The sequence below is a fragment of the Lynx rufus genome, unplaced genomic scaffold (assembly GCF_022079265.1).
Source record: "Lynx rufus isolate CCGP_SWC_20201006 ecotype Redwood Valley unplaced genomic scaffold, mLynRuf1.p SCAF_2, whole genome shotgun sequence".
NCBI lineage: Eukaryota > Metazoa > Chordata > Mammalia > Carnivora > Felidae > Lynx > Lynx rufus.
In genome coordinates, this window is record NW_025814834.1 from 55,755,354 (window position 1) to 55,778,051 (window position 22,698).

At 38.0% G+C, this 22,698-nt stretch overlaps 1 protein-coding gene across 1 annotated transcript in view; it reads left to right on the forward strand.

Moving 5' to 3' along the window:
- PDE11A (phosphodiesterase 11A) overlaps window positions 1-22,698 on the forward strand; it is a 385,818-nt gene that overhangs the window by 45,300 nt on the left and 317,820 nt on the right. The window contains exon 2 of the mRNA XM_047084228.1: window positions 19,388-19,546. Within this exon, the coding sequence (XP_046940184.1) occupies window positions 19,388-19,546 (159 nt within the window). The remainder of the gene's footprint in view (window positions 1-19,387; window positions 19,547-22,698) is intronic.

Here is a 22,698-nt window from a genome sequence, read left to right on the forward strand (position 1 = left end):
AGGGAATTGATCTTACTTTTATTGCCTCCTTTGGTTAATGGTTTTGGGGGAAAAGGCTGATATCTGAACATAAGGCCATTGACTTTTCTGAGTGCAAACTTAAGATTCACTTGAGGCTCAGTTGGTTTAGCGTCCGACTTTGGCTCAGGTTATGATCTCACAGTTCGTGGGTTCGGGTCCTGTGTCAGGCTCTGTGCTGACAGCTCAGAGCATGGAGCCTGCTTCGGTCCTGTGTCTCCTTCTCTCTCTGCCCCTCCCCTGCTTACACTCTGTCTCTCTCTCTCAAAAATAAATAAATATTAAAAAAAAGATTCACTTGATAATATGTAGAATATGTGCATTCTCATAATATTGACTAGGATAATTAATACTCAATTTTTTTCTCCTAGAATTTCACATTAACATAAGAAATGTGTCTTGGATGGATTTGAGTAAATCTGTCCTACTTTTGCAATTCACCAGAAGATGAGTATATTTAACTTCTTATTCAGAAATTAATTTTGACTTATGACATAAGAATTTAATTTTTTAAAACATTTAACTAATTGAATAGCCTATACTTTTCCAATTGATTTTCCAATTGATTTGAAATGCTACTCTTATTAACTACATGAATGTATTCACACACACATATACACATTTTCTATTCTCTTTCCTAAATTTTCTGTTTTTAGAACACTATCTTACTATTTTAATTATGATAGCTTTGAGGTATATTTTAATATCAGGTAGTCACTGTATTTTTATCATCATGTTCTCACAAGAAAATATTCATTTTAAAATGTGTTTTAAAATGTTTAAAAATTTTTAGAACTTTTTATTTATTTTTTTAAATTTTTTTTTCAACGTTTATTTATTTTTGGGACAGAGAGAGATAGAGCATGAACGGGGGAGGGGCAGAGAGAGAGAGGGAGACACAGAATCGGAAACAGGCTCCAGGCTCTGAGCCATCAGCCCAGAGCCCGACGCGGGGCTCGAACTCCCGGACCGCGAGATCGTGACCTGGCTGAAGTCGGACGCTTAACCGACTGCGCCACCCAGGCACCCCTATTTTTTTTAGAACTTTTTAAAGCAAATTTTAAAATTACTTTTTAACATTAAACTTTTGTCAAACAGAAACAGTAATTTCCACATATTAATGATAAAACTTAAATAAAATATGCAATTAATATGTATTTGCTATGCTACTAGAGATTACAGTATTTGCTATCAATATAGGAAAGGTTGGGACCTGACTGATATAGCTGCTAACAAATGAGTTACATTCTGGGGCCACTTTTCAGGCTGTCTCAATTGGCCACGGCTTGAAGAGTGCAAGAGGGTTTCTGTTGGAAGTAGTCTTTGTTCGTTTTCAACAAATGGTGAAACCAAGTCTCCTACTGTATCACTGTTACATTTGTACTCCTGACCCAGACCTGGATTTTCATACCTCACCGTCTTGACCTTGGCTTTCCCTGTATTCCTGGTTCCTGTCTGGTGTCTGAACCACAACTCTATGCTGACCATCCCTTCTTCATATTTACAGACTTCTTGACCCTCCTGGTTCTACCTTATAGCCTCGCCTCCCTGATTCACTGCAGTTCTTAGATGTCCACTCTGTGATAGGAAGGAAGGTGTCCCTGGCTAAACCACTCTTTCCATAGCTTGCTCTTCATGTACTGGTCTTTTCTCAGACATTTTAATTACACGCAATAAAGCTTATAGACCATGGAGTTGCATTTTAATTCCACTTACAATGTATCTGCACATTCACAATATATTTGTAATAGGGATATTAAAGAAGTTTAAGAATTCATCGTTTTCTTTTGTACCACATTACCTGCAGTTTTGGTTTCAACTGTGTTGTAGTTCTTCCATTTTCCTGTGTCATTTGTCTTGAGATATATTTGTATTTATTGTAAGAAAGATAAGCAAAAATAGCCATGATGACTACAATAAGGGCCAAAGAAAAGTGCCAACTAAGAAGGGAAGAACAAAGAAATAACACCAGCAAACCAAGTTTAGTTTAGTAACATAACTAAAGTTGATAACCTCCTGGGCACCTGGCTGAGTCAGCCGGAAGAGCATGTGACTTTTGGTCTTAGGGTCATGAGTTCGAGCCCCACGTTGGGTGTGGAGATTACTAAAAAATAAATAAATAAACTTTAAAATGGATAACCTCCCAAGCAACTTGGTAATAACAATGACATTGAATAATAGTAGTTCAAATGATAATAACAGTGGTTTTGAAACCTCATATTAAATTCTTTATGGCATCTGTTAACTACTAATTAAGTTTGGACAATTCAAATGAAAGTGTGCCCATTAAACATTTCCCAAAGAGAGCTGACCGGTATGAATTTACAAACTGCTTCACTACCCACCATACCACTTAAGGTCCATAAAAGAATAAAACCTCAAAAACATACATATTTTTTGTAGTATTTTGTATTATTCAAAACTCTAAGAGACATTTTGTGAAAGAATTCAGAGACAAGATTGTTGTTTACTGTAGAGTAATGACATTCTGTGAATACATATTAAGAACTACAGTGAAAATTTTGTACTTTTCTCAGCAAGCATTGAATTAAGGCAAAAGCATTAGCTCTCAGTTACCATGGCTTTGTTTTTATGCAATATAATCTCAAGCCTTGCATCAATTCAGAACAATTATCGTTCTTGGTATGGAGAAAAGCAGAATAGTACATTTGAAATCTTTAGAGACAAATCAAAATTTTCAAGAGCTTAGCCTTTAAAGAATTTTCTGGAAAATAAGTGATGTTGATGATGTCACAAATGTAAGAAGATGCTTTTATGGATTAGAATTAAATGAGTGTTACTAATCGATGTACCAATAAAAGCAATTTTTTAAAGCCTCAGACAGTTTGGCAGTCTATCAGTTTGAGTTTCTATGGCTTTTTCCTTTTATACTTTGTATCTCCATTAGCTTCTCTACATTGTAACTCCATAAGGCATTTTTAAAAGATGTAGATGAATTGCGGGACTTAACTTTGCAAAAGTGAGATAGTAGGGTGCTGGAGAAAGTGTATGGAAAACATAACAAAACAAAACAAAACAAAACAAAACAAAACAAAACAAAAAACAAAACAAAACAAAAGCTAACAAATATACTTGTCCTGAAAACTCTAATAAATCTAATATGCTGAGGGTTACAGTATATTCCCCTCAGACCTCTGGAGGCCTTGGATCTATTAACGGACATCTAATTTAGTGGTTCTTAACCCTGACTTACAAAGTCATATCTTCTGTCCAGCCATATGATTTCTCTCACCCATATGATTTCATTGGTCAGAGTGGGGCTAGGGCATCAGCCCTAAAGCTCCCAAGTGATTCCAATGTTAGCAATGTTCTATTCCTATGAATACATAATAGTGTCTGTAAAAGAAAGAAATGCCATATATACACACATGTCTTGTATCACCTTTTCTCTATACTTTATGTACACAATAAGATAAAATTTTATTAAACATTTCATGGAATTAATAGGGGCTTTTTGCATTTACATGTTTCCTCATATGTATGTTATGAAAACAAGATTACCATCATGTGGAGAGTTTGATCATTTTGGCTATGAAGAACCTAAGGTAGGATTGAGATTGTGGTTAAAACAATCACCTTTATAGGTTAAATGGTGGTCAAGACCAGTTCTTGAATTAATCGTGAGCCCTGGAAAATTTTATTATGAAGTTTTGGGGAGAGAAGCCTTAAATACAGAGAGGATAAAAGAGATCTTATGTAACCCATCCTTGTCATGAATCTAAGACCTGAATATTCTTAGCTCTGGGTCCTGCCTTGAAGAGCCTTGAGTGACTTCTCTGAGAAAATTTAAGGAAGGGATGGACTCCCTTTTCCTTTGAGGCTCCTTATGGGTCTCTAAATTAGGTGTCTTTGGGACTGGCTGGGATTCTTGAGTGCAGTGAACATAGCATAGCTCTTTTCTCAAGGACCTGAAAACTCAGACTACAGAAGTTCATTCCTTCTACAGCCTTAGTGGGTCTTGTAGGTAGGACGCATTTTCTGGGTGTGCTATGTGGCATCATATTCAACTGAGGAACTTTGCAGAATAGGCTCCAACTGTAAGGATCCCGAGTTAGAAATGTATCAAATTACTGTTCTCTATGTAGCGAGCACAGTTCACTTCCATTGCTAAAATGTAAAAATTGCTTTTGACCTTAAGATTTTGTCTCTTTAAATATTAAAAATCATAGCTGACTGTCACATGCAAAAAATAAGTCTGCACAAAAAGGCACTGAGGAGATCCCTGTGTTTCTTTTTATAAGAGCATTTATACTTCAAATATTTGAAATAGAAAAAATATTATGACATAAAAATACTTGAAGCGAGAAAAGTCTACCACAATCGTAAGAAACTCATTCCAGATTTTAACAGCCTTATTAAAGAAGCCCTTACTTTAATTTATTAGAAATATCTCCTGTTGTAGATCATTTCTTGTTCTTTTGTCCTAAGGGAGATGAGTAAAAATTGGACATCATTCTCCATGTGATATTTCATTATAGACCTAGAGGCATTTGTTAGTTTCCTATTCAAGTTGCCATTTTCAGTGATAAATAGACCCAATGTTTCTCTTATTGGTTCTGTTTCCTCCTTCCTTAGACTTCTGTGAAGATTTTCTAGTGAGTGTGGTGAACTTCTGAAGACTTCAGGTTAAAAGTAATTGATCAGAGTTTCTCATTCTTACCTAAAAAGTCTCTATTTTCCATGCCAAGTACTTTTTCTGTATATATATATATATATATATATATATATATATATATATATATAATTATATCTCTCACACTTCTTTGGGGGAGATACCACCATGTGCGTGGCCCATAGTCAACTAAACCTCAAAATGTATACAGAATGTATACAGGGGAACTCATATTCCCACCTCCGAATCCCTCCCTCCCTATGTTTCTCACTCCATGAATCACTCCACCACTCACCCAGATATCTGGATCCGATATATGGAGTCATTTTTTACTCCTCTAGTTTTAACAACCTGTCATCAAATTAATCAGTTAGTCCTGTTGATTCTACTTCCTCAATATCTTTTAACTCAGTCCATTCCCATCACCCTCACCATCACTAACCACCATCTCAGTCCAGAGATGGTTTATCTCTCACCTGGATCTCTTGTTTTCAATCCATTTTTTTTTTTTTTACATGTAAGCCAGGGTGGTATTTCTAAAGTGAAGAATCATTTAGATTACTTCCACCCACCTTCTTTTTAAAAAAATCTTTTTTAATATTTATTTATTCTTGAGAGAGAGAGATGGAGTGTGATCACGGGAAGATCAGAGAGAGAGAGGGAGATACAGAATCTGAAGCAGGCTTCAGGCTCCCAGCTGTCAGCACCTAGCCCGATGTAGGGCTTGAGATGTGGGGCTTGAGACGTGAGGCTTGAACTCACCAGCCATGAGATCATGACCTGAGCCGAAGTTAGATGCTTAAACCACTGAGCCACCCAGGCACCCCTACTTCCACCCACCTTAAAACCTTCTAGTGCTCTCCCCTTCCTGCGATAAATTTATAATTCTAAACTTGGTCATCAGGCACCCCTTCGTTAACCTCCAACTGGTCTTTCCTGTCCCATCTCTTCCCTTGAGAGCTATCTTCAACTTCTTTCAGTTACTCAAACTTTCCAGCTTTCTACTGCCTTTGGGTTTTGGATACAATTTTCTCTTCCTGAGACATTGATCCTTTGGGTGTCAGCTTAAAACATTTCACTTTCTTTGGGATATTTTTCTGACCTTACATTGTAATGTAAGGCCTCCAGCTATGCGTTCCACAGTGACCTATGTTTTTCCTACTACTACACTTATTTGTGATCATTGCTTGGCAAGTGAAATTTATTTTTTGCTCTCTTCTGTTTTTAAACTTTTCTTCCCTGTAAAATAGCAAAGTAAGATGTTTCTTTATATAAGTATTTCCATAGTTTTCTTCATCTCCTACAATTAACTTATACCTCAGTTTTAAGCTCAACTTTCTTCATTTTTTTAAAATTGGATAATTAATCTAGAGTATAGTGTACATTAGGAAAGTGTGCCATTATATCAGCTCTTCTGACCTCCCATTACATGGATTATATCAAGTTTTTGAGTTAGTTTGTGAGAATTATCCCATAAGTACTGTAATGAAGGCTTGGACAAAGCATATTTTAAGATGAATTATTTAAAAAAAAACACTAAAACTTAATGAAATAAATCTTTCTTTGAAGCTTTTACATTGGAAAATTAACATTTACCACATGTATGAACATAAGTATTTTTTCTCCTCGAGTTATAAGTTTATCAGATGAGTGCAGAGAGTTGCAGAGATAGTGGGAGGGTTTATAACACTTTTGTGCCCCAGGTCATGCTGAAGCATCCCTTTGTCTATTGGACTTTGGTGAAGAAAAGCAAACTACCACAAAAATAAGAGCAGATGGGCCATGTCTACTCCAGAGTGGATTTTCAAGTCCAATCAAACAGGGTCCACCCCACTGATATGTAACCACTAGAATATGTGTCACTCTCCCTATTCCTTCCCATCTTAAGGCTCTCCCTATCAATGAATTTTATGGATCTCACTACTGACTAATCTCTTCATCATTTAGGACAGTTGTTGTCATATGAGAATCACCTATGAGCATTTAAGAAATACCAATGCCTAATATGAATTGATTCTATTTGAGGTGGAACCTTGAAAACCTCATTTATTAATCTTCCTGACTTTCTTTATTCGCAGACTTTCACCTTCATCTGAATCTCTTCCATTTCAGTAAATGGCACTTCCATCCACAGTTTCTCAAATTATTTTTTCAATTTTTGTATTTACATTGTAATTACCATGTAATGTAGTATTAGTTTGAGGAGTAGAATTTAGCAATTCATCACTTAACATATAATACCCAGTGGTCATCACAAGTGCCACCTTTTTTTTTTTTTAACATTTTTACCTTGATATTTATTGAAAAAGTTTTTTGCAAAATTCACAGTCCAAATTATTTTCTTTTTTTTTAAATTTACACCCAAATTAGTTAGCATATAGTGCAACAATGATTTCACGAGTGGATTCCTTAATGCCCCTTACCCATTTAGCCCATTCCTCCTCCAACAACCCCTCCAGTAACCCTCTGTTCTCCATATTTAAGAGTCTCTTATGTTTTGTCCCCCTCCCTGTTTTTATATTATTTTTGCTTCCCTTCCCTTATGTTCATCTGTTTTGTCTCTTAAAGTCCTCATATGAGTGAAGTCATATGATTTTTGTCTTTCTCTGACTAATTTTGCTTAGCATAATTCCCTCTAGTTCCATCCATGTAGTTGCAAATGGCAAGATTTCATTCTTTTTGATTGCTGAGTAATACTCCATTGTGTGTGTGTATATATATATACCACATCTTCTTTATCCATTTGTCCATTGATGGACGTTTGGGCTCTTTCCATGCTTTAGCTATTGTTTATAGCTGGGTTGTAGGGTAGTTCTATTTTTAGTTTTTTGAGGAACCTCCATACTGTTTTCCAGAGTGGCTGCACCAGCTTGCATTCCTACCAACAATGCAAAAGAGATCCTCTTTCTCTGCATCCTCGCCAACATCTGTTGTTGCCTGAGTTGTTAATGTTAGCCATTCTGACAGGTGTGAGGGGGTATCTCATTGTGGTTTTGATTTGTATTTCCCTGATGATGAGTGAAGTTGAGCATTTTTTCATGTGTCGGTTGGCCATCTGGATGTCTTCTTTGGAGAAGTGTCTATTCATGTCTTTTGCCCATTTCTTCACTGGATGATTTGGTTTTTGGGTGTTGAGTTTGCTCAGTTCTTTATAGATTTTGGATAGTAACCCTTTATCTGATCTGTTGTTTGCAAATATCTTCTCCCATTCTGTCGGCTGCCTTTTAGTTTTGCTGATTGTTTCCTTCTCTGTGCAGAAGCTTTTTATTTTGATGAGGTCCCAATAGTTCATTTTTGTTTTTGTTTCCCTTTCCTCTGGAGATGTGTTGAGTAAGAAGTTGCTGCGGCCAAGGTCAAAGAGTTTTTTGCCTGCTTTCCTCTCAAGGACTTTGATGGCTTCCTGGCTCATTGAGGTCTTTCATCCATTTTGAGTTTATTTTTGTGTATGGTGGAAGAAAGTGGTCCAGGTTCATTCTTCTGCATGTTGCTGTCCAGTTTTCCCAGCACCACTTGCTGAAGAGACTCTCTTTATTCCATTGGATATTCTTTCCTGCTTTGTCAAAGATTATTGGCCATATGTTTGTGGGCCCATTTCTGGGTTCTCTGTTCTGTTCCATTGATCTGAGTGTCTGTTTTTGTGCCAACAAGTGCCTCCTTAATACCCATCAGCCATCTAGCCCATCCCCTGCCCACGTCCCCCTCCAGCAACCCTCAGTTCTCTATAGTTAAGAGGCTCTTTTATGGTTTGCCTCTCTCTTTTTTCCCCCAATGTTCATTTGTTTCATTTCTTTATTTTTAAATACTTTTTTAAGTTTATTTATTTATTTTGATAGAGAGAGAGAGAGAGAGAGAGAAGGGCAGAGCGAGAGGGAGAGAGAATTCCAAGTAGGCTCTGTGCTGTTCTTAAAGTGGGATTCAATCTCACAAACTATGAGATCATGACCTAAGCCAAAGTCAAGAGTTGGATGCTTAACTGACTGAGCTTCCCAGGCACCCCTGTTTCATTTCTTAAATTCCACATAGGAGTGACATAGATTCTCAAATTAAAACCTGAGATATACTCTTAATAATTTTTTAATGTTTAATTTTTTATTTTGGGAGAGAGATAGCAGGAGAAGGGCAGAGAGGGAGAGAATCCCAAGCGGACTCCATGCTGTCAGTGCAGAACCAGATGTGAAGCTCGAACTCATGAATTGTGAGATCATGACCTGAGCCGAAATCAAGAGTCAGACGCTTAACTGACTGAGCCACCCATACTCTTCTTTCTCTAGTCCCCCATCCTCAACCAATCCATCAGGAAGTACTGTAGATTCAACTTCCAGCATATCTGTCTTACCTTCATTGCCTTTCTGTCAACCCAGACCATCCTCTTACCTTGCCTCAATCATTGAAATTTCCTAATTGGTTTATCATATTCCAATCCTGTATCATCTTGCACAAAGTTCTTAATTTTTAAAAAAAATGGTTTTAAACTTTTTATTATAAAATACTTCAAACATTTAGATGTAAATATGCCCTTAAGGTTTATAAAATCTTAACATTGTACTATTTTGCTTCACAGTTTTGTTTGTTTGTTTTTTTAAAGAAAGAAACCTATTGGTAGAGTTGAAGCTTCCTCCATACCTCTCCCTGATGCCATTTCCTCCCTTCCTCCCCAGAGGTAACCACTTACATAAATTTAGAGTTTATTATTCCCATTATGCTTTATACTTTTGATACGTATTTGGATTCATACATAGTGTTTAGTATTGTTTTTAAATATTAGTAGTATTGTATAGATGATATCAGATTATAGGTTATTTGTTTTACTTAACGTTTTTGATATTTGTTTATGTTAATACAAGTAGCTTTAGTTTATTCATTAAAATTGTTGTACAGTATGTTATCAGAACAAGAGATCATAATTTGTTTATTTTTCTATTGACCGATATTGAAATGGTTTTTAATTTTTTTTTTCATAATTGATCCGATAGTCTACATTTGTATATCTCTCTTCTGTACTTGTGCAAAAGTATCTCTAAACATATGTGAAGGAGTAAAATATGGGCCCTTAGGGCCTTTCTAACTTTTCTGTTTTACATAGTTGCATTACAATCTTTTATTTATTTATTTATTTATTTATTTATTTATTTATTTAGGAATCTTAAAAAAATAATCTGATCACTCAAAAAAACAATTATGGATCACCTACAATATGCCAGTATGAAGCAGTCAATAGGAGAGTCCAAATGTCTGCTGTCTTAGATCTTATGTACTACTGGATGGAAAACAAGTAAACTAATAAGATGATTTCAGTGAATGCTAAGTGCTGGATAATGAGTCATATCCTTCTGCTTCAAGATCTTCAATCATATTCCACTGCGTTTAGGGTTAATGTAATAACTTCTTTCCAAGCCTGTAAGACTTGGCACTATCTGACCCCTGCCTTCCTCCTCCTTTCTCTTTGGGGCTCCCTGTGCTTTTGCCACACTGACCTTGGAGTTTGGGGAACTTACTAAGCATTTTCCTGCGTCAGGACTTTTCACATGCCTTGTTCTAGCTTCCTGTTAAGTTCTTCCCAGTTTTCTTTGACTGGCTAACTCTTACTCCTGATGTAAGCCACAGGTTACTTGTCCTGGTTTCAGGTAGACCTTTCTTGATCCCCATAGAAATAGGTCCCTCCTATTAAGTCTTTCTCATGGCATTCTGCTCTTTTCCTAGTATTACTTACTACAGTATATGGTGATACATTTAAATGTCATCTGCCTCACCTCACCTGCATTACATTACATTACAAGTTCTGTGAAGGCAGGGATGGTGCCTCTTTTGCTTTCTGCTGTATCTCCTAGCTCACAGCTTGACACGAAATGGGTCCTTGGTGAATTTTTTATTTTAATTAATTTATTTATTTATTTATTTATTTATTTATTTATTTATTTATTTTTAAGTTTATTTATTTAAATTCAAGTGTAGTGTTGGTTTCAGTGATTCATCACTTACATACAACACCCAGTGCTCATCCCAACAAATGCCCACCACCCATTTAGCCCATCCCCCCACCCACTACCCCTCTAAGCAACCCTCAGTTTGTTCTCTGTATTTAAGGGTTTCTTATGGTTTTTCCTCCCTATCTGTTTTTGTATTATTTTCCCTTCACTTCCCCTTTGTTTCATCTGTTGTGTTTCTTAAATTTCATATATGAGTAAAATCATATATTTGTCTTTCTCTGACTGATGTATTTCACTTAGCATAATACACTCTAGTTGCATCCAAGTTGTTACAGATTGCAAGATTTCATTCTTTTCGTTCACTGAGTTATATTCCCTTGTATATATATACAACATCTTCTTTATTCATTCTTAATTCATTTGGGCTCTTTTCATAGTTTGGCTGTTGTTGATAGTATTGCTATAAACACTGGGGTGATGTGCACCTTCAAATCAGCTTTTTTGTACCCTTTAGATAAATACCTAGTAGTGCCATTGCTGGGTCGTAATCTTGGTGAATTAAAAAAAAATTAATACAAATTTAGTGTTTTTCTGAAAGTTTGGTTGCAGGCTCATTTTGAGCAGGTGATTTGATTTTGTTTGGGTTTTGATTTCCCTCTCTCTTTCAGGGCTCTTTCTTTCCTAAGGGTTTAGGTTAGCCTACATGAGTCCCAGACCAGAACCAGGCCTTATTATGGATTTTAAAGGCTCTGTCCTTGTGATACTGAAGATAACACAGACCTCATCAGAAAGCTAACAATGTTTGGTCTTGAGGCTATCACCCTGTCCACAGCTAGTCTCCCTTGGCTCTTAGGCAGGTGAAATTCATAGCTCTAGATGGTGGTAGACAGCAGGGCTTTTTTGTATTTTAAGCCTCTTTTAAGAAAGAATATTGAGGTCATTGGGAGAAGCTTCATTTCACTCAGGCCCTTGCTTGAAGCATTGAGCCTGGATCTAGTTTATCATCCTTGGAACATTTTTAGTCCCTGTTACCTTTTCAGGAGCCAGTCTCTTTTCTCTTTCTCTCTCTCTCTCTCCTCCTTCCTTCCTTCCTTCCTTCCTTCCTTCCTTCCTTCCTTCCATCCTTCTCTGTCTTTCTTATCATTGAAAGTAGGTTGAAGGTGTTATGACATTTCACACCCAAATACTGTAGTATGTATATCCTAATAAAAGAATATTCTCAGGGTGCCTGGGTGGCTCAGTCGGTTGAGAGTCCTACTTGGCTCGGGTCATGATCTCATGGCTCATGAGTTCGAGCCCTGCATCAGGCTCTGTGCTGACGGCTCAGAGCCTGGAGCCTGCTTCAGATTCTGTGTCTCCCTCTCTCTCTGCTCCTTCCCCATTAGTCCTCTGTCTCTCAAAAATAAATAAACATTAAAAAAAAAGAACATTCTCCTACAAAATTAAAATAACCACTATCACACCTATGAAAGTTTATGTTAATAGAATGATATTACCTAATATAATGTCCATGTTCAACTTTCTCTGTCATCCCCCTTAAAAATTGCATAACAATTTTCAATGAAGGATCGCACATTAGATTTAGAGTTTCTTAAGTCTTCTTTAAACCAGTACAGCTCCCATGGCCCTATTTATTTTTATTTAAAAATTTTTTGTCTCTCACGATATTGACATTTTTGAAGGGTTCGGGTCAGGCTTCTGATAGAATGACCAATAATCTGCATTTTTAAAAATTTTACTTTTTCCTGAATGATCAGATTTATGTTACACATTTGACAAGAACACAACATGTTTTTGATGATATTGTGTCCTCATCACATTGCATCCCATCAGGAGGCACATGATATTATTTTGTCTCATTAGTGGTAATGCTAAGTTTGCTTGCTTGTTTAAGGTGATCTCCACTAGACATTTTCATGATAAAGATATCTTTTTCTCTTTGAATTTAATAGGGAATCTTTGGGGTGGCAGTCTGAGACTATGTGAATATTCTGTTTAACAACAACCTTTTACCTGGTGGTATTAACATCTGTTGGTGATCCTTGTATATGTTATTATATTGGTAGTTGCAAAATAGATATCATATAATTTACCACTCCTTCTACACGCATGCACGCGCGTGCGCGCACGCACACACACACACACACACACACACATATTATTATTATTTTTTTTTTGGTAGAGAGCGAGAGAACACAAGCAGGAGAGAGGGGCAGAGGGAGAAAGAGAGAGCCTGACACAGGGCTTGATCCCTAGACCCTGGGATCATGACCTGAGCTGAAAACAAGAGTCAGATGCTCAACTGACTGAGCTGCCCAAGTGCCCCTACTTCTACATTTTTTAAGCTGACATGCTATAAAGAAGCCTGTTTTTTTTGTTCGTTTGTTTTAATATTTTAAAAGTATCATTATGGGCTCATAGGTTCTTTTTTCATAGGACATTTTGACCAGAAGTAAAGTGGTGCTTTTCTGCATATTTTTCAAAGTGGCTAATATATATTTATTATGTATTTTTCTTATATGATACTTCATAATCCGTTGTCTATGTTAAATAAAATATTTTAATAAATACCACAGTATAGAGTTCCACTAAAAACACTTGCCCCTTCACCAACTTTGAGATGTTGTTGTAGTCAGGATTAAAGCTTCTTTCTTCATTTACCATGGTTAACAACTACGGCCGTGATTTATTTTCATTTATGTTCTTTTGGTGACTTCAGCATGAAATTGAATCTGGTATTGTTATTAAAAATTCATTGGGTAGATTCTGGGAAGATGGCGGCGTAGGAGGACGCTGGGCTCACCGCGCGTCCTGCTGATCACTTAGATTCCACCTACACCTGCCTAAATAACCCAGAAAACCGCCAGAGGATTAGCAGAACAGAGTCACCAGACCCAAGTGCAGACGAGAGGCCCACGGAAGAGGGTAGGAAGGGCGGCGAGGCGGTGCGCGCTCCACGGACTGGCGGGAGGGAGCCGGGGCGGAGGGGCGGCTCGCCAGCCAAGCAGAGCCCCCGAGTCCGGCTTGCAAAAGCGGAGGGGCCTGACGGACTGTGTTCCGACAGCAAGCGCGACTTAGCGTCTGGGAGGTCATAAGTTAACAGCTCTGCTCGGAAAGCGGGAAGGCTGGAGGACAAAGGGAGGGTGAGCTGCGGAGCCCCCGGACGACAGAGCTCAGTTTGGCGGGGAACAAAGGCGCTCGCCAGCGCCATCTCCCCCGCCCATCCCCCAGCCAAAATCCCAAAGGGAACCGGTTCCGGCCAGGGAAATTGCTCGCTCTGCGCGAACACCCAACTCTGTGCTTCTGCGGAGCCGAACCTCCGGCAGCGGATCTGACTCCCTCCGGCTGCCACAGGGCCCCTCCTGAAGTGGATCACCTAAGGAGAAGCGAGCTAAGCCTGCCCCCCTGCCGCCGTGCACCTTGCCTACCCACCCCAGCTAATACGCCAGATCCCCAGCATCACAAGCCTGGCAGTGTGCAAGTAGCCCAGACGGGCCACGCCACCCCACAGTGAATCCCGCCCCTAGGAGAGGGGAAGAGAAGGCACACACCAGTCTGACTGTGGCCCCAGCGGTGGGCTGGGGGCAGACATCAGGTCGGACTGCGGCCCTGCCCACCAACTCCAGTTATACACCACAGCACAGGGGAAGTGCCCTGCAGGCCCTCACCACACCAGGGACTATCCAAAATGACCAAGCGGAAGAATTCCCCTCAGAAGAATCTCCAGGAAATAACAACAGCTAATGAGCTGATCAAAAAGGATTTAAATAATATAACAGAAAGTGAATTTAGAATAATAGTCATAAAATTAATCGCTGGGCTGGAAAACAGCATACAGGACAGCAGAGAATCTCTTGCTACAGAGATCAAGGGACTAAGGAACAGTCATGAGGAGCTGAAAAACGCTTTAAAGGAAATGCAAAACAAAATGCAAACCACCACGGCTCGGATGGAAGAGGCAGAGGAGAGAATAGGTGAACTAGAAGATAAAGTTATGGAAAAAGAGGAAGCTGAGAAAAAGAGAGATAAAAAAATCCAGGAGTATGAGGGGAAAATTAGAGAACTAAGTGATACACTAAAAAGAAATAATATACGCATAATTGGTATCCCAGAGGAGGAAGAGAGAGGGAAAGGTGCTGAAGGGGTACTTGAAGAAATTATAGCTGAGAACTTCCCTGAACTGGGGAAGGAAAAAGGCATTGAAATCCAAGAGGCACAGAGAACTCCCTTCAGACGTAACTTGAATCGATCTTCGGCACGACATATCATAGTGAAACTGGCAAAATACAAGGATAAAGAGAAAATTCTGAAAGCAGCAAGGGGTAAACGTGCCCTCACATATAAAGGGAGACCTATAAGGCTCGTGACTGATCTCTCTTTTGAAACTTGGCAGGCCAGAAAGAATTGGCACGAGATTTTCAGGGTGCTAGACAGCAAAAATATGCAGCCGAGAATCCTTTATCCAGCAAGTCTGTCATTTAGAATAGAAGGAGAGATAAAGGTCTTCCCAAACAAACAAAAACTGAAGGAATTTGTCACCACTAAACCAGCCTTACAAGAGATCATAAGGGGGACCCTGTGAGACAAAGTACCAGAGACATCACTACAAGCATAAAACATACAGACATCACAATGACTCTAAACCCGTATCTTTCTATAATAACACTGAATGTAAATGGATTAAATGCGCCAACCAAAAGACATAGGGTATCAGAATGGATAAAAAAACAAGACCCATCTATTTGCTGTCTACAAGAGACTCATTTTAGACCTGAGGACACCTTTAGATTCAGAGTGAGGGGATGGAGAACTATTTATCATGCTACTGGAAGCCAGAAGAAAGCTGAAGTAGCCATACTTATATCAGACAAACTAGACTTTAAATTAAAGGCTGTAACAAGAGATGAAGAAGGACATTATATAATAGTTACAGGGTCTATCCATCAGGAAGAGCTAACAATTATAAATGTCTATGCACCGAATACCAGAGCCCCCAAATATATAAAACAATTACTCATAAACAGAAGCAACCTTATTGATAAGAATGTGGTAATTGCTGGGGACTTTAACACCCCACTTACAGAAATGGATAGATCATCTAGACACACGGTCAATAAAGAAACAAGGGCCCTGAATGAGACACTGGATCAGATGGACTTGACAGATATATTTAGAACTCTGCATCCCAAAGCAACAGAATATACTTTCTTCTCGAGTGCACATGGAACATTCTCCAAGATAGATCATATACTGGGTCACAAAACAGCCCTTCATAAGTTTACAAGAATTGAAATTATACCATGCATACTTTCAGACCACAATGCTATGAAGCTTGAAATCAACCACAGGAAAAAGTCTGGAAAACCTCCAAAAGCATGGAGGTTAAAGAATACCCTACTAACGAATGAGTGGGTCAACCAGGCAATTAGAGAAGAAATCAAAAAATATATGGAAACAAACGAAAATGAAAATACAACAATCCAAACGCTTTGGGACGCAGCGAAGGCAGTCCTGAGAGGAAAATACATTGCAATCCAGGCCTATCTCAAGAAACAAGAAAAATCCCAAATACAAAATCTAACAGCACACCTAAAGGAAATAGAAGCAGAACAGCAAAGGCAGCCTAAACCCAGCAGAAGAAGAGAAATAATAAAGATCAGAGCAGAAATAAACAATATAGAATCTAAAAAAACTGTAGAGCAGATCAACGAAACCAAGAGTTGGTTTTTTGAAAAAATAAACAAAATTGACAAACCTCTAGCCAGGCTTCTCAAAAAGAAAAGGGAGATGACCCAAATAGATAAAATCATGAATGAAAATGGAATTATTACAACCAATCCCTCAGAGATACAAACAATTATCAGGGAATACTATGAAAAATTATATGCCAACAAATTGGACAACCTGGAAGAAATGGACAAATTCCTGAACACCCACACTCTTCCAAAACTCAATCAGGAGGAAAGAGAAAGCTTGAACAGACCCATCACCAGCGAAGAGATTGAATCGGTTATCAAAAATCTCCCAACAAATAAGAGTCCAGGACCAGATGGCTTCCCAGGGGAGTTCGACCAGACGTTTAAAGCAGAGATAATACCTATCCTTCTCAAGCTATTCCAAGAAATAGAAAGGGAAGGAAAACTTCCAGACTCATTCTATGAAGCCAGTATTACTTTGATTCCTAAACCAGACAGAAACCCAGTAAAAAAAGAGAACTACAGGCCAATATCCCTGATGAATATGGATGCCAAAATTCTCAATAAGATACTAGCAAATCGAATTCAACAGCATATAAAAAGAATTATTCACCATGATCAAGTGGGATTCATTCCTGGGATGCAGGGCTGGTTCAACATTTGCAAATCAATCAACGTGATACATCACATTAACAAAAAAAAAGAGAACCATATGATCCTGTCAATCGATGCAGAAAAGGCCTTTGACAAAATCCAGCACCCTTTCTTAATAAAAACCCTTGAGAAAGTCGGGATAGAAGGAACATACTTAAAGATCATAAAAGCCATTTATGAAAAGCCCACAGCTAACATCATCCTCAACGGGGAAAAACTGAGAGCTTTTTCCCTGAGATCAGGAACACGACAGGGATGCCCACTCTCACCGCTGTTGTTTAACATAGTGCTGGAAGTTCTAGCATCAGCAATCAGACAACAAAAGGAAATCAAAGGCATCAAAATTGGCAAAGATGAAGTCAAGCTTTCGCTTTTTGCAGATGACATGATATTATACATGGAAAATCCGATAGACTCCACCAAAAGTCTGCTAGAGCTGATACATGAATTCAGCAAAGTTGCAGGATACAAAATCAATGTACAGAAATCAGTTGCATTCTTATACACTAACAATGAAGCAACAGAAAGACAAATAAAGAAACTGATCCCATTCACAATTGCACCAAGAAGCATAAAATACCTAGGAATAAATCTAACCAAAGATGTAAAGGATCTGTATGCTGAAAACTATAGAAAGCTTATGAAGGTAATTGAAGAAGATTTAAAGAAATGGAAAGACATTCCCTGCTCATGGATTGGAAAAATAAATATTGTCAAAATGTCAATACTACCCAAAGCTATCTACACATTCAATGCAATCCCAATCAAAATTGCACCAGCATTCTTCTCAAAACTAGAACAAGCAATCCTAAAATTCATATGGAACCACAAAAGGCCCCGAATAGCCAAAGGAATTTTGAAGAAGAAGACCAAAGCAGGAGGCATCACAATCCCAGACTTTAGCCTCTACTACAAAGCTGTCATCATCAAGACAGCATGGTATTGGCACAAAAACAGACACACAGACCAATGGAATAGAATAGAAACCCCAGAACTAGACCCACAAACGTATGGCCAACTCATCTTTGACAAAGCAGGAAAGAATACCCAATGGAAAAAAGACAGCCTCTTTAACAAATGGTGCTGGGAGAACTGGACAGCAACATGCAGAAGGTTGAAACTAGACCACTTTCTCACACCATTTACAAAAATAAACTCAAAATGGATAAAGGACCTAAATGTGAGACAGGAAACCATCAAAACCTTAGAGGAGAAAGCAGGAAAAGACCTCTCTGACCTTAGCCGTAGCAATCTCTTACTCGACACATCCCCAAAGGCAAGGGAATTAAAAGCAAAAGTGAATTACTGGGACCTTATGAAGATAAAAAGCTTCTGCACAGCAAAGGAAACAACCAACAAAACTAAAAGGCAACCAACGGAATGGGAAAAGATATTTGCAAATGACATATCGGACAAAGGGCTAGTATCTAAAATCTATAAAGAGCTCACCAAACTCCACACCCGAAAAACAAATAACCCAGTGAAGAAATGGGCAGAAAACATGAATAGACACTTCTCTAAAGAAGACATCCGGATGGCCAACAGGCACATGAAAAGATGTTCAGCGTTGCTCCTTATCAGGGAAATACAAATCAAAACCACACTCAGGTATCACCTCACGCCAGTCAGAGTGGCCAAAATGAACAAATCAGGAGACTATAGATGCTGGAGAGGATGTGGAGAAACGGGAACCCTCTTGCACTGTTGGTGGGAATGCAAATTGGTGCAGCCGCTCTGGAAAGCAGTGTGGAGGTTCCTCAGAAAATTAAAAATAGACCTACCCTATGACCCAGCAATAGCACTGCTAGGAATTTACCCAAGGGATACAGGAGTACTGATGCATAGGGGCACTTGTACCCCAATGTTCATAGCAGCACTCTCAACAATAGCCAAATTATGGAAAGAGCCTAAATGTCCATCAACTGATGAATGGATAAGGAAATTGTGGTTTATATACACAATGGAATACTACGTGGCAATGAGAAAAAATGAAATATGGCCTTTTGTAGCAACGTGGATGGAACTGGAGAGTGTGATGCTAAGTGAAATAAGCCATACAGAGAAAGACAGATACCATATGGTTTCACTCTTATGTGGATCCTGAGAAACTTAACAGGAACCCATGGGGGAGGGGAAGGAAAAAAAAAAAAAAAAAAAAAGGACGTTAGAGTGGGAGAGAGCCAAAGCATAAGAGACTGTTAAAAACTGAGAACAAACTGAGGGTTGATAGGGGGTGGGAGGGAGGGGCGGGTGGGTGATGGGTATTGAGGAGGGCACCTTTTGGGATGAGCACTGGGTGTTGTATGGAAACCAATTTGTCAATAAACTTCATATATAAAAAAAAAAATTCATTGGGTAAAGTTCCTAGTGATAAAATATCATACACAGAAATATACTTCTCTCCCTTTCTTCCTGATAACAATGCACATGCATTTAATGCCTTCTCTGTCTTATTTTAGGATCGAAGATTCAATGATGAAATTGATAAACTAACTGGATACAAGACAAAATCACTCTTGTGCATGCCTATCCGAAGCAGCGATGGTGAGATTATTGGTGTGGCCCAGGCGATAAATAAGATTCCTGAAGGTGCTCCATTTACAGAAGATGATGAAAAAGTAAGTTTTCATGCTTTTGTGACTTGTACTCTCCTTCTTGATCATCGATTGCTCTTCTCCCTGAAAAGGACAGGACTTGCATGAATAGCTGTTGGATTAACCCATTCATGGATCAAAGAACTTTTCTTGTGTTCTACAAAATGTAGCAGACGTTTTGAATATTTCATAGAATATGGTACATTGAATGTGGTACATAGAATGTGAAGCATTGCAAGCTTCAGTAGTATCCTTCCCTGGTCTTTACCTTACTTACACGTAAGCTTTTTTAATTGAGGGTCACACTGCCACCACATATGACCCAAGGGAAGATAGGGATGATGGGAAACAAAACTGTGTTTTGGAAACTCAGCACTTCCTCTTGTGTTTTCATAACTACTGCGAAGAATTGTTTTCTCAGTTCTTATATAAAAATCTCAATAAAATGAATGTTATTTAATTGTTATTCCAAATTGCTAATAAAAAGAACATTATTTTTGTCCCTGAAGAGCAGTTGACTTTGGTAGAAGTAATGTATTTTTGTTCTGAAATTTTTAAGTTTTTCACCAGTAGCTTATTCACCAGCTCATATTAAAAAGGAGACTCTTCAAAAAGCTGAAGTTCTTTCTGGTTTTGAAGCTCTTATTACCTTCGTATTGAATAGAATCTGGTGGAATATTTATAATATTTGTGGTAAAAGCAAACTTCAAATTAGTTTAAGTTTGATGACTGCCATACATGTATTTGATTACAAAGACACTTTATATAATTTAGCCTTCAAGATAGGAAGTTGCTATTTGCTAGTACTAATTAGTAATGCATTACATTAATGCAAATGTTCTGGTATAAAAGGCCAGCATAAAATATGATTATAAGGAGACAAGATTTTTAAGTGAAGAGAGTCCTTTACTGAGGTCATATCTGTAGTTGAATTTGAATAACCCATATCCCAGAAAAGGTTTATAAACCCTGAGAGTATGATAGGACCTCAGATAATTTCCTACTGATTCAGTGAAAAACTACAGTGTGGGGGCACTTGTGTTGGGACACAAGTAGGAAGCACAAAGATAAATCCCAAATATGTAATGCCATCCTGGAGCTGAACAAGGCAGAAAGCAAGATTATCAGTAAGATGATCTATAACATACTTCTGGAAGAGGTGGCATTTGATCTGACCTCTCAAGAAAGCATAGGTTTTCATAAGACAGAGTCAGGTGAGAAGGTGAGGGCATTTAGGGATGTATAAAATGTAGCCTACCTCATTCACTAAGCAAATGTTTCCATGGAATGTACAGATAAAGCAAAAATGTTACTTTGTGCATTTGCACCAACGGTGACAGAATCTTATAATCATGTGGCTCTTATAAGGATTCAGACAAAAGGATTAGAGTTTTGTGTTTTTTCAAACATCCCACTACCTGCCCACGACATCTCCCAAACGGTTTAGCTTATGGATGGTATTCCTGCCTTCACTCTGCCTCCTTCACTTGAAAGGATCCTCTTGTATATTTCATTCTCATCTCTGATTGCACTTCTGTCAGATTTGTTTTCTGGACTTCTCTCAGTGGATTTATACTTACGGCCTAAGGCTTCATGAGCTCTGAATGATTTAGAGGGAAGGTCTGCCCAGGGCTTTGTCTTGAAGAGCATCCGCGTTTAGCTCTACTGAGAATGAGGGCTGGGATGGAGTTCCAGCCCCACACTTAATCTTTGACTCTCAGTTCTCTCCTCTGTCAACTATACTATTCACCATTTACAGCATGAGAATTCAATTAAGATCGTAAATAACAAATACTTTGTAATATAAGAAACTAGGTAAATATAAAACATAAATTCTTATTTCTAAATTATCATTTTTCCAAGAACTTTAAATGTTCTTCTGTATTTGTCACTTATTCCCAGGCAACTTATCTCTTAGATTCAACCTCAACTGAATATTACATTTGCTCCATGTGTTAGGTTTTTATCCTTTGCAATTTTCCTATGTGTCCAGAATAGCATTTTATTTTTTAGTCTCTATAATTCCCTCACCTGATTTAAAAACCCTACATTAAAAAAAATTACAAAAGTTAAAGCTAAAAACCCTACTCTAGTCTTACTTCTTACCAGTTTGAGTGAGTTAATTATGTTCATACAGGTGACCCTAGATGGAGAATATTTTATCTCAACTTGTGTGTCTGGATATTGTTCTTTCCTACAAGGATTCTATACATGAAAAAAGCAGAAAAAATCTATAAGTGATTAATGGGAAAGAACAAGATCTAGATACTTCTTTTCAAATAAGAGAAGACATTGTGGCATAATGGCTGCAGATAGGCCGGGCAACAGCCTACCCTGGTTGAAACTCCAACTCCGCCATAGCCTGTGTAACCTTGGGCAAGTTGTTTTGCTTTTCTGTGCTCCAATTTCCTCCTCTAGGAAGAGAGATGATAATAATAATACTTATCTCATGAGGCTATAGAGGGATTATATGAGAGAATACAGGGATAGAACTTGGAAGAGTGCTCAGCACATAGTAAGCCCTCATAAAAAAAATTAGCTCTTACTGACAACACATTAATACATGTGAGATACAGTCTGGTCTCAGTTAAAAATTTAGTTCCATATAAATTGTCTAGAAGTTTTTATTATGGATAGCCTATATGCCAGTTCCACTCTTGGAGTTACAACAATGAAATGAAGGATCTACTTCTTTACAAATTCACATTTGTCTTGTGGGATTGTCAATACACATAGTATTTTACTTGGCACAATTAAAAAAAAAAGTCTTGGCACAAGACAATGCTTCTACTAATTTGTAGTCTACTTTTTAATGTAGAATTATTTCTTACATATATGTCCACATGTGAATGTAGTCTATATTTGCCATTTTTAGGGATTATGAGGTTTTTTTTTTCTTTTTCTACATAGCATAGTTTGCTTAATCATTGTCCCATTACTGGAAATTTGGGTTGTTTCTGGTTTTTCACTAATTCAAATAGCTCCTGAATGAGCATCTTGAACAAATTACCTTTTTCTTCTGTGTTATTTCCTTGGGGTATATTCCAAAGACTGAAGTTACTGAGTCAAAGGGCAAGAAAAGTTTTATAGCTCTCATTCCAAGATACAGATAGCTTTCAGGAATATTGAACCTATTTATAATAGTAGTAGCATGCATATACCTTTTCTTGCAGAGC